Source organism: Triticum urartu, chromosome 6, assembly GCF_003073215.2.
Source record: "Triticum urartu cultivar G1812 chromosome 6, Tu2.1, whole genome shotgun sequence".
NCBI lineage: Eukaryota > Viridiplantae > Streptophyta > Magnoliopsida > Poales > Poaceae > Triticum > Triticum urartu.
This window is the reverse complement of record NC_053027.1, coordinates 3,627,139-3,639,224: the sequence shown is the minus strand read 5'-3', so window position 1 is coordinate 3,639,224 and position 12,086 is coordinate 3,627,139. Positions and strand designations below refer to the sequence as shown.

Sequence of the window (12,086 nt, the reverse complement as noted above, 5' to 3'; positions counted from 1 at the left end):
TGATGTGCCCGTCCCGTGGAGGTGGCCGCCGCCGTCCGCAACTCCTCGGCCGCGTGCGGAGCTCTCGCGCGCCCGCGCCACCACAAGGGAATCGTTGCCCTGCCGCCACCTTCCTCAAGGCCGCCCGGCCTTTGCCAGGGAGACCCCTCCGGCGGCGGCGAGACTAGGAGGGGAGGGGGAGGAGTCGCGGCGGCTAGGGTTTTTCTCCCCCGAGCCGCCTGGAAGACGATGCGCTTCAGGCCACACGTATAATACTTGCCACAAAATCTTTAAAAAATAGGGTGCAAAAGGAAATTCTTATACACCTTGTCATTTCAAAGAAAACAAATACAGCAACTACGTATGTAGTTGACATTTCCATATATGTAACTTATGTATGGTAGGCGACTTTAGGCGATCATGAAGTGATGGATGCGGCTACCCGGGTGTGATATGTTCCACCGCTGCCATGGTATCATCTTATCCTATAAATAACACCAGTAGGTAGCACCTATCTTTCCATCAGCCAATCCACTCCACAGCCTCTGGAGACCACCTCACACAGAAGCAGAGGCCCCTTCTTCCCCGCTGCTCGATCCTCCATAGATGGGCTCCCTGCGAAGCAGCACGAGCGCGGCGGTGGAGAGCGTGGACGCGGAGGCGGCGTGTGGGCTGCTGGCCTCGGAGCAGTACGGGTACGTGGACGTGCGGATGTGGGAGGACTTCGAAAAGGGCCATGTCGCCGGTGCACGCAACGTGCCCTACTACCTCTCCGTCACACCCCATGGCAAGGAGCGCAACCCGGACTTCGTCGACCAGGTTGCGGCGCTCCACTCCAAGGAGGACCGGTTCCTTGTTGGCTGCCGCTCTGGGGTCCGGTCCAGGCTCGCCACCGCAGACCTCGTCGCTGCTGTAAGTCCATTCGTGAATGGTTGATATTTTTTTTACTGTTCTTAGTAAGATCACCATCTTTGATTGAGATGTGAATTCGTTTTGGTTTTCGTTGCAGGGGTTCGCGAACGTGAAGAACCTGCAAGGCGGTTACCTCTCCTTGCTCAAGAGTACCAGTTACCCGCAGCCGCAAGCAGCAAGCCACCAATGATCAATCAATTGATTCTTTGGAGTTTGGAAAGTTTGTTAGTGACCTGTTTGTGTGCTATGTATCTATCATCCTTGGTCTTAACAAGAGGAAGCAAGTCCTTCAGGCAGCTGGGATTGAATTAATTTCAAAGGGAAAACAAAGCATTATGTATGCAGGTACGTATATTGGACTTGGACTTTGGACTAACCAATTTCCAAGAAATAAAAATGTTTGGGCGCACAGCTGAGTACATGTTTGACCAAGTCAGATTAATTGTAGTACTTGTTTTTTTCCTTCATCATACAATTAATTAATTTGGAAAAAATTGCATTTTTCCACTCCAGAATTTGAGGGATTACCTACTTTTTAAAATCTCTTCCTAATAATAAAGCACGGATTGACTCCGTGGGTTCACCGTTACAATGCGCTTCCTTCCTATGTCATAATACGCTTCTTCCTGTCTATTTTTTTTTCTTGATTTTGATATTTTTCTTAATATATCCGAGGTGGTACTATCTATTTCTTCAACGGTGTGTTTCTTTACCTAATATTTGAGTCATCTATATCTTTATCCGGTAAAAAAAGAGTCAAACCGAGCATTGTATTCTTTGAGCGCTATGGACGGTAAGCTTCTCGCCTAGGCCACGACGTAAAAACAATAAAGAATTTCATGCTGGGGGTCGAACTTGAGCCCTATGGATAAATGTTGCACATGTGTACCATCTAAGCTACCATCAATCTCTCCCTAATAATAAAGCACGGATTGACTTCGTGAGTTCACCGTCACAATGTGCTTTCTTCCTATGTCATAATACGCTTCTTCCTGTCCGTTTTTTTCTTGATTTTGATATTTTTCTTAATATATCCGAGGTGGTACTATCTATTTCTTCAACGGTGTGTTCCTTTACCTAATATTTGAGTCATCTATATCTTTATCCGGTAAAAAAGAGTCAAACCGAGCATTGTATTCTTTGAGCGCTATGGACGGTAAGCTTCTCGCCTAATAATAAAGCACGGATTGACTCCGTGGGTTCACCGTCACAATGTGCTTTCTTCCTATGTCATAATACGCTTCTTCCTGTCCGTTTTTTTTCTTGATTTTGGTATTTTTCTTAATATATCCGAGGTGGTACTATTTATTTCTTCAACGGTGTGTTTCTTTACCTAATATTTGAGTCATCTATATCTTTATCCGGTAAAAAAAAGAGTCAAACCGAGCATTGTATTCTTTGAGCGCTATGGACCGTAACCTTCTCGCCTAGGCCACGACGTAAAAACAATAAAGAATTTCATGCTGGGGATTGAACTTGAGCCCTATGGATAAATGTTGCACATGTGTACCATCTAAGCTACCATCAATTTGTGTTATCATTGCGTTAAATGCCTGTAATAACCCAATGCGAATTATTGGCCCACAAATCGTGGCCCAGCTAAGGTTTCTTGCGCCGCGGCAGTATAAGGCAAAAATAATTGCTGGTCAATGCAATCGATCTCAAGACCTCCTGTTGATTATATCATAACACAGCCAACCACCTAGATCCTGTTGTGTGCTCCTATTAATGTTGATACAGATGTCAACTTAGTTCCACCTTGCTATTTTAGACCATATCTAACCAATTTATGTAGTCTTTAAATTCCCTAGGTATCACGAAGCCGTCTCACGAATCAAACGGGGTGTTGGCAGAAATAAGAAAGGAAAAGAGAGAGGCTAATTTGTGGGCTATACTAAAAAGGAAGGAAATTAAACGAGACGTGGAAGGAATAAGGAAGAAAAATAGAGAGGCAAACTTGTGGGCTTACTAATAAGGAAGGAAATCAAAGAGATGGTGAGAAAAATAAGAAACGAAAGGGAGAGGCTAATATATGGACTAAATTAATAAGGAAGAGGCTATATATGTTGTGTGGACGAGACTTGCCTGCTCCCCGCGCGTGCGCCCATCCGTGCTCCCGCGTACGTGGCTTGATTTGATTGGAACAAAATAAGACCCGGCCCCACCCCCTTAAAATCAGGGGGGAGATCATGTGAAGTGCGTGTCTGCCTTTTTCACTCGCGGTTACCCGCATCTCCTTAGCCGCATCCATCACTTCCTCATCTCGACGATAGTGTCTCCCTCTCCCCATTCGTGTTGGCCTTATCTACTTCTTCTACAAGCGAAAAATATGTTTCTTCCTATTCAGTTCTTCAATGCAGATGTATGGTGCACATATAAATACATCGCTACGATGAGGTATAGAATTTTCCATAAGATGGACTAACCTCCTAAATAATTTTAAGGTTATTAATGCATGGCATTAACATGTGGCCACGTGGAATCGAGGTTAATTAATTACTCCCACCATCACACAATACAGTTGTGCATTGTTTTCTAAGGGCAACTCCAATTACCCGCAACAAGCCAGACACATCAAACATCCGTGGACACTCTACGGACAACGTATTAAGGGGGGGGGGGCAGGGGGGAGGGGCACCATCCAACCCTGTGCACTACATGCCCACCCCCTGTCCGATGGAGAGAGGAGAGAGGGGAGAGAAGGGAGGAGGAGGAAAACATGGGTTTGTTGTGGGCTCCAATGCTTGTCCATGGGGTGTCCATAGTCCCCCAAACCACTTCTTTATGTGGTATCGGTTTATGGGATTTGGAATATTTATTCATGTCCACGACCTTTGGTGTACCCTGTTGGATGGTAAAAAGTGTCCCAACCATCCAGTCCGGACATTTAGAAGCAATTTGGTGTAACCCGTTGGAGATGTTCTAAGAAGTTAAACTTCGTAAGTTTTGACTAAGTTATAGAGAAAATTATCTATATCTCAATACCAATTATATACCATATGGAAAAATATTTCATGTTGAATCTAATCGTATTGATTTGGTGTTTTTAATGTTAATAAGTTTTTCTATAAACTTGGTCAAAGTCTACAAAGTTTAATTTTGAAAAAATATATCGAGCACACACTATATTTTGTGACAAAGGATATGGAATAGTGCTACAGTTATAAACGACGTGTTACCTAATTGTCCTACACTCTATTTGATGTTTGTCCTATGGATCCCTTTAGGCGCTAATCTTCCCGCTTAATGTCAACTGAACCTCACCCTAGACTTTAGCCTCTCCCCTGATTTTTCTCCACCTCCATAGGCATATGATTTTCGGATGGCCTGCATGTGCGGGGTCGAAAAAATCATACCCCCTCCATCTAGGTGCATAAGGAATCTAAGGAGCTGCATTGCAACCTAGGTGCATGAAGATTGGATGAAGGATATTACATCAAAGATCATTGGCAATAATTACTCCAATTTGGCCTGCTTTGAAAATTGGGAGGAGCCAACCACTATCTTGGTTTTCCATGTCGTTAATTCTTAAAGAGCTTGTCGTTAATTCTTAAAGAGCAACATGCAAATCCTATTTAATGCGCCAGCCAATGAAATAGGAGTTAATTGCAAAAAACAACCACATTTACGGCTAGGTTTGCAGAAAAACACCAAGTCGTTAATCCATTGCAAAAATCATTGCATTCCCAGTAAACTTTTTGCAGAAAGCACTGATCGCTTGCTTTGCCCCGTTTAATTGTGTTTCCGATAGGTGGGGTCCAATTGTAAGGTGCTGACTTGGCTAAGAACTGAGAAACATACCCCTTGATATAAAACAAAAATCAATCAGACCCACTCACGCGCCGTCACAAAATGAGAATAGCAGAATGCAACACGAAAGTTAATAATCACAGGGAATGAGGAGCTTCTTCCACGCTTGGTGACTTATATATTTGAAATACTAAATTTTCATTAGACGCCCTAGCACATATGAAGTACTACCGGCCATCTGCCATGGTCGAGAAGTTGTACACCTATAGACGTATGATACGTTGTTCAGATTGCGATGACAATAATGTACCAACGGCACAACCAGCTCACGTATTGCCAAAATAATTGCATTATTGGCTGTCTACTGTGTGCCACGGACACAGGCTAGAAGTTCCTGATGCTTGACAATGAACCAACACTTTAATTATGAAGATCATTGATATAGGACTTAGTATGCAATACTTATGGCATATCTAGATCTGCTTTAGCAAAATTGTTTAACTCATCGGAGCAATCGAGGAAAACGTTATACTCCCTTAGTTTCTAGATAGGTTTCTAAATTTTGCAAACAATACATATAAAAATATGAAGATAAACAATACCAAATCAATACCTATACATTCACCCTTAGATATATTTTCATAATATATTGTTGATATTTCTCTTCTATATATTTGGGCAAACTTCGAAATTATTTTTCAGCTAAGTTTATGTTTCACCTACTTGAGGATAGAGGGAAGCAAACGATTGGCACCAGTGGTTCCTCCTCCTTGTCCTCTTATATATGCTCCCATGGGCGTTTCAACTGCGCATGCATATAAAGTTCAATAAAACTGTGGGTACATATACGATATGTGCTCCTATATCGAAGAATTTTCTATCACTCATGCTTCCATTGATATTGCGATCGAGTATATCCTGAACGGAGCTACTCCTCAGCTGCCCATCCATATCAATCACATCATGTACTTGAGTGAGTATTCTTCTCTTCTGCCCTGCACGCAATACCATAGATCTCATAGTGTATCCCAGTCAGCCAAGTGGCCGGCGCTACTGCAGTGCGGCACCCATTTTAGTGCCCGCTATGCAATTAAGCTACTCCCTCCATTCACTTTTATAAGTCGTTTCAGACAACTCAAATTGAGTTGTTTTGCATGATGTCTGAAATGCTACAACACCTTATGAAAATGAACAGAGGGAGTAGGTAATTTCGTGCATCCTCACCCACACCCCCTCCCTTGCTTAAGAGGCTCACATCAACTTGATATACGTACATCAACTATTTTTTCTGAACCACGCAGGAGAATTGTGTTGGATTAATCAAAACCACGGTATTATACATGATGGAAAGCATGGTTGTAGTTGTGTTGAATTAGGCAAGTACTAGTTATACGTGTGGGAGGTTCTAGTGCTAGTGTGGTTAGGTACAAGTGTGATCAAGCTTGTCGGTGATTACTTTCGGAAAGCTTAGCTTAGGTCGGTTTGAAGTTTCCTTGTGCTAGTGTGTACGTGCTCGAATGGTCTACTACAAGTCAGTTTTGTAAGTCCTAGCTGCCCCTATATACGTTTTTAACCAAGAAAATTATGAAAAAATAAAGATAAATTAGAGGGTACGAGATGTACCCTTGGCCATAGTTTTTTTAGGTATAGTTTGGCTATTATTCTGTGAACGCATCCCATCAATTGGTATTAGAGCGTGATTAGAGACATGAAGCCAAGCTTTCCCCAGGAAGGCGGCCCCTCTTAGCGCTTAGTGGGGCCATATAGTCGTTGGATGATATAGTGATGTGGAGAAGGCAATGAAATTGTCGTCAGCGAGCAGAGTGGCGACCATCGATGAGTGGAGCAAGGAGGAGAGGAAAAGTTTTGAACATCACCAAGATGTGGACGTGAGTCCATAGTACAAAACAAACAAAAGATAAACTGCGCTAGCATGTACATTATGATTACTGTGTATGCAGTCTGGTAAATTTGCTAAAATATATGCCTAGTACTTTGCCTACAACAGCAATGGTTATTTGTATAGAACATTGCTGGCATGCATCCTACTACATCCACGGGAATTTGTATAGAACTATCCTGTCAACTATGATTTTACTGATCTTATCCATGAGAATTCACATGGGGGGAAATTGGAGAGACGCATGCCTGATGGCTATCATTCACAAAAGTGCCTGATAACACCAATATAACTACCATGATTTTGCACTACCAATAGTGAATTCAACTATTTTTCATAAAAGGCATGACCATGCCTAATTTTTGTAGACCAGGACTGGACATTTTCCCACAACATTACTGGTAATTATGGTACATGATATATATACTCACTAATTAACATTGCTCGGACATGCATTGTAAGTTTGCTAGAAAAAATTGCTAGCCTTGAGATAAATTAACTGAGAGATGAGAATTAACATAGGGAAAATTAAAGGTCAATGCCAAGTACCAATGATACAAGTCCCTGGTAAATCCAATACTACGACCATGGTAATTTTGTACGGAATGTATACTGTTTGGGAAATTTTATCAAGAAAGTGTACACCTTATTGCAGCAAGATGGTATACCTAAAAAGAATGGAGTCAAATTAATCTGGTCAATTTGGTACATGGTTCAGAAAATTATGGATGGTGCGGTGTTGATTTTGTATTCAGAATCCACCCAAAAAAACAAAATCACCACATAACTCCATCCCAGAATCTCCAAAAAAAAACATTCATCACTCACTCATCCATAGACATCACATAACGATATTGCCCAGCACAGTTTTGAACCACATTGGATGTAAGGCCCTATTCCGCCGGATTGAAACCAACCAGCCCTCCCGCCTCGCCGTATTGTTCAACCAAAAAATCACCTGCGCGAATGTTCACCAATACAACCACGTCATCTCTCTCAAAACGAAACTCATGGGATGTTGTGAGAGGATCCCACCCCCTATCAAAACTAGGGATGAAAATGGAGTGGAAAGTTTCTGCTTTTCCGGAGGAAAAATGGAAACGGAGAGGAAATATGGAAACGGAAATGGAAATTTGCAAAATGAAAACGAAAGTGGAATTTTTTTATGCGGAAACGGAAACAAAAACGGAACGGTGTTTTCCGGTGGAACAGACGCGGAAACTGAACTTTCCGTTTCCGTGAATATGGAATTTCCGTTTCTACTATAGGCCCATGGCTGCTTTGTAGCCCAATTACCAAACAACACACAATGACACAATGAGCAGACTGGATCATTTGAGGACGAACTTTTACTTCCACACACATTCTCAACTAGACACAATACGGAATTGTCATGTACTATTACAATACTACCCTATGTTACCAACACAACTATATTATCATGTAGCCAGGTTAAAAATTTCTTAAATTTCTTTGTTTTTTGTGTGTATTTCTCTATGATTCAAGGGAGTTTTAAGTCCCGGTCAACACACCGTTTTGTTTTCGTGTCCGTTCTGTATTCGCTCCGTGTCTGTTTCCGGTTGTATTTGTTTCCGTATTCATTTTCGGGGTTTCCGTCTTCATTTCCGCTTCTGCAAAAAAATATAAAAACAAATATGGTAGCACCGAGTTCTGTCCGTTTCCGCTCCGTTTTCATCCCTAATCAAAACCCCCAGGACTCCACTCTTCCACACATCATCATGCCGCAACACAAGGGGCAATGAGGAACAATGCTGAAAAAATGGAGGATGCATTCGGGGATTGGGGAAAGAGCCACTCACCTGCGATTTGATGCGCTACACCGCAAAGCCGTCGGAGACCGGCAGAATCTGCACGCCAATTCTACCGTTGATGAGAGCGGAGGGGAACAGGGATGGGGTCGAGGAAGCACGATTTCCAAAATCAACAACTTACACCTGCCCCCTAGAATGCATGCGAGTGGGAGCATTTTGCCGTGGCATCGAAGTCAACGTGAGGGGTCACGAGCAGAACACACGACAAAATAACTGTGAGGTGGGCCTTAGAAACCCTCAGACCCACCTTTTCATATATGAAACTAGTCGATCAAACCGTCCACGACGCACTAACGGATAAGGAGGGCCACCAATCCCTCAGTGCCCCGCAAGAATAGCATGCACGGCAACAACTAGTGACAAACGTGGCTGCTAGATGCGCATTGGACGACAAACTATGAGTTTGGATTTGTCCCAATATTTGGAATGCTCATCAGTTAACAATTTCATTAAATAATACATGGGCAGCCAAAATTATCGAAGACAAAAATATTTTCCAGATATTTATTGAGATAAATTATACAAAAAATATCATGTTGGACAGTCCAAAACTGGAATTGTTTCCAGAACTTGGTTGTACGTCCAAAAAACTTCTTTTGTGGAACTAAGACAATACTTTTTTTAATAAACTAATAATTAATTTATAAATCTATTTTTTAGAGGACATCAAGAGAATATGTGCAAGGCATGGGAGGACTGAAATGTCCATGGATAGGATAAGCAGACAAGTAGGAGGAGCCCCCACCGAGGCAATCCTTTTCATGTCCTCCATGATTGAATTGTTTGCTTCTTCCGATGGAAAGAGAAACCACACGTTGGGTCGTTTTCAGGCAACATATCTTATCAGCTCGCTTATCGGGAGCGTACGTGGCGCACACTAGATTCAACTTTGGTTATTCGTGTCCCCTGGCCGTGTCGCCGCATCTTTAAAGGTGGACTTGTCTTCCCTCTCTTACCAGTCTTACCTAACAATAACGCACCTCGAGCTGGCCAACCAATCAATAATAGCTGGCTAACGAATCAACCTGTGGTTGAGTTGGTTAGGTGGACAGTGATATCCCCAACCCACCAGGGTTTAAATCCTGGTGCTCGCATTATTCCTGAATTTATTTCAGGATTTCCGGCGATGCGCTTTCAGTGGGAGGAGACGTTCCCGTCGACGACGAGGCGCCTACGATGACTTCGTAAATCTCAAGATGATATGTCGGCTCAGTCTCTCGGAGGTGCTCATAGGGGTAGGGTGTGCGTGTGTGTGTTCATAGGGGTGAGTGTATGCGCGTGTATATGAGCGCTTGTGTCTGTACTGATGCTCAAAAAAAAATAAAAATAAAAATAATAGCTGGCTAGAATAATGCACCTCGAGCTTTGGCATCACCATTCACACGCAAGCACAGATGAGGTTCAATTAATAATAAGAGGGTGCAAAAGGAGATTGTTACTACAAGTTTTGTTATTTAATTCACAGGAAATAAATATAGTATGTATGTATATCCCGAGCTCACATGAGCTCGGACCAATAGTAAAAAATAAAAAAAATCTGAATTTTTTTGTCTAAAACTTTGACAAATATTTCCATAGCTTGCAAAATTTTATCACATGAAATAAATATAGTATGTATGTATATCCCGAGCTCACATGAGCTGGGACGAACAGTAAAAAATTTAAAATTTAAAAAAATCCGAATTTTTTTTGCTGAAACTTTGAGAAATGTTTCCATAGCTTGCAAATTATTTCCATAACATTTTGGATCATCGATTTTGTTTTTTACAAGATTTTCCACGAGTGTCATATGATGGTGGAATTTTGAAAGCTATATAACTTTTGTCATAGTTTCACCCAATTTTTTTTGGAATTATTTGAATTCTTTTTTATTTTATTTGAGCTCGGGATCAGGACAGCTGCGTCCGTCTGACATTTCCATATATAACTTGCTCCTGCATTGAAACAAGATAGGATCGACACAGCGGAGACGAATGGGAACGAGGCGACTTTATACGATGAGAAAGTGATGGATGCGGCTACCCGGACGTGAAGGCATCAACCGCTGCCTCCTCTCCTATAAATAAACACCCGTTGGCAGCACCTATCTTTCCATCAAGGCATCACCCAATCCGCTCCACAGCCCCCGGAGCCAAACACATCAACACGCCCCCCTGTCTTCTTCTTCCCTGCTCAAATCCTCCATACAACATGGGCACCCTGAGAAGCAGCGGCAGCGGCGCGGCAGTGCCCGTAGAGAGTGTTGACCCCGAGGCGGCTTGCGCACTGCTGGCCTCGGGGCAGTACGGGTACGTGGACGTGCGCATGTGGGAGGACTTCGACAAGGGCCATGTCGCCGGCGCGCGCAACGTACCATACTACCTCTCCGTCACCCCTCACGGCAAGGAGCACAACCCTCACTTCGTCGACCAGGTCGCCGCGCTCCACGCCAAGGAGGACCGGTTCCTCGTTGGCTGCCGCTCCGGGATCCGGTCAAGGCTCGCCACCGCAGACCTCGTCGCCGCCGTAAGTACTAAGTGGATCCGTGACACCTTGTTGGTTACCTTCTGATTTATTGATTCGTCGACCTGCTGGCTTACCGGTTTGATGGCGCAGGGATTCACGAATGTGAAGAACCTGGAGGGTGGCTACCTCTCCTTGCTCAAGAGCGCAAGCTACCCGCAGCCGGCAGCCAGCCACCACTGATCCATCAATTCCGTATCTAGAATAAGTACTACGATGTAGTATTATCCAACGTCTTATGAAGATTAAGAGGAAGAAGCGTGTTCAGAGCCGAGGAGGAATTAATTTCCGTGGAAAAAGAAGGCACTGTGCCTGTATATGCATCCTGAGTTTTTGGCATGGACTTTGTTCCAACCAAAAGTGCTACTAGCTGAATACTGATTTCCCCTTTTATGATTGTATCTTGCAAAAAGAACCTAAGAAAATGTATTATTCTTCAGGTCGCCCCATGCGTAACACTTTGACCTCTCCCACTGGCGGCGAACCTTAGACCTGCCCTTTGTTGCCGCCCTACATCCCAAAGGTGGAAAAGTATCATTTCGCGGGGCACCTGCTTTGTGGGATCCTGACAATGTCAGTCACCTCAGTCTCCCTCTCAGGCTCCGCACCACGGGATATCTTCTAGCCGATGTGGGCAAGGATGTCAGCCTTGTCTGGCGATATTGGCATGGTTGCTTGCCTAGATTGGGTGGTGGCCCTGCTGATACGCTCGGCGTGGTCACGATTCTTCGCCGTACTTATTTGACTCCCTACTATTGCAGGAATTCTTTTTTTATATGTTTGTACATCATTTATGCGAACTATGCACTAGGCGACACGGGGCGATCGCGCCGCCGGCCCTAGGCCTCCTCCCTCGTCTCATTTGTCCTACCGCCGCCTAAGGTCTCACCGGCGAAGCCTGGCCTATGATGGCGGCGGCGAGGCCTTATCCCTCACGCGGTGGTGGCAATATCTCCGGGCAGCGGCGGTGCATCATACGACGGAGATACGGCGGCAAGGAGCGGTGGGATCCCTACGGCGTGCGTGACGGCAGCGGCAGCGGAGGCGCACCCTCCCCGCATCGGAGATGCCCCTGTGGCGACGGCTGGGATCGCGGGTCTTCTCCTGCCCAGATGGGCTTGGGCGGGCCGGTGGTTTCTGTGTGCATATACAGGCGAGCGTGGTGGGCCTGGCGGTGCCGACTGTAGGTACCGCCATAGTGCCATGGCCGG

General features: G+C 44.2%; 2 protein-coding genes across 3 annotated transcripts; both read left to right on the top strand.

Annotated features, from left to right (window-relative positions):
• Positions 1-488: 488 nt before the first annotated feature.
• LOC125517589 (thiosulfate sulfurtransferase 18-like) lies at positions 489-9,817 on the top strand. 2 transcript variants are annotated; one of them, XR_007287689.1, is made up of 3 exons: positions 489-891; positions 989-1,236; positions 9,034-9,817. XR_007287689.1 is itself a non-coding variant. In XM_048682796.1 (2 exons), exons 1-2 carry the CDS (start codon positions 586-588, stop codon positions 1,079-1,081), a joined length of 399 nt encoding a protein of 132 aa, XP_048538753.1. In that variant the 5' UTR covers positions 489-585; the 3' UTR covers positions 1,082-1,300. The 2 variants fall into 2 exon arrangements, 1 of the variants encoding a protein (XP_048538753.1); XM_048682796.1 differs by lacking the exon at positions 9,034-9,817 and having other exon boundaries at positions 989-1,300.
• On the top strand, positions 989-11,314 carry LOC125517588 (thiosulfate sulfurtransferase 16, chloroplastic-like). The gene is made up of 3 exons (XM_048682794.1): positions 989-1,236; positions 10,327-10,878; positions 10,969-11,314. Exons 2-3 carry the CDS (start codon positions 10,564-10,566, stop codon positions 11,056-11,058), a joined length of 405 nt encoding a protein of 134 aa, XP_048538751.1. The 5' UTR covers positions 989-1,236; positions 10,327-10,563; the 3' UTR covers positions 11,059-11,314.
• The last annotated feature ends 772 nt before the right edge of the window (positions 11,315-12,086 follow it).

Bases quoted from the DNA above. Each gene is read 5' to 3' on its own strand.
- LOC125517589 (XM_048682796.1), top strand. From the start codon at position 586: ATGGGCTCCCTGCGAAGCAGCACGAGCGCGGCGGTGGAGAGCGTGGAC. The intron at 892-988 runs GTAAGTCCATTC...TTTTCGTTGCAG, and splicing joins CCGCAGACCTCGTCGCTGCT to GGGTTCGCGAACGTGAAGAA.
- LOC125517588 (XM_048682794.1), top strand. From the start codon at position 10,564: ATGGGCACCCTGAGAAGCAGCGGCAGCGGCGCGGCAGTGCCCGTAGAG. The intron at 10,879-10,968 runs GTAAGTACTAAG...TTGATGGCGCAG, and splicing joins CCGCAGACCTCGTCGCCGCC to GGATTCACGAATGTGAAGAA.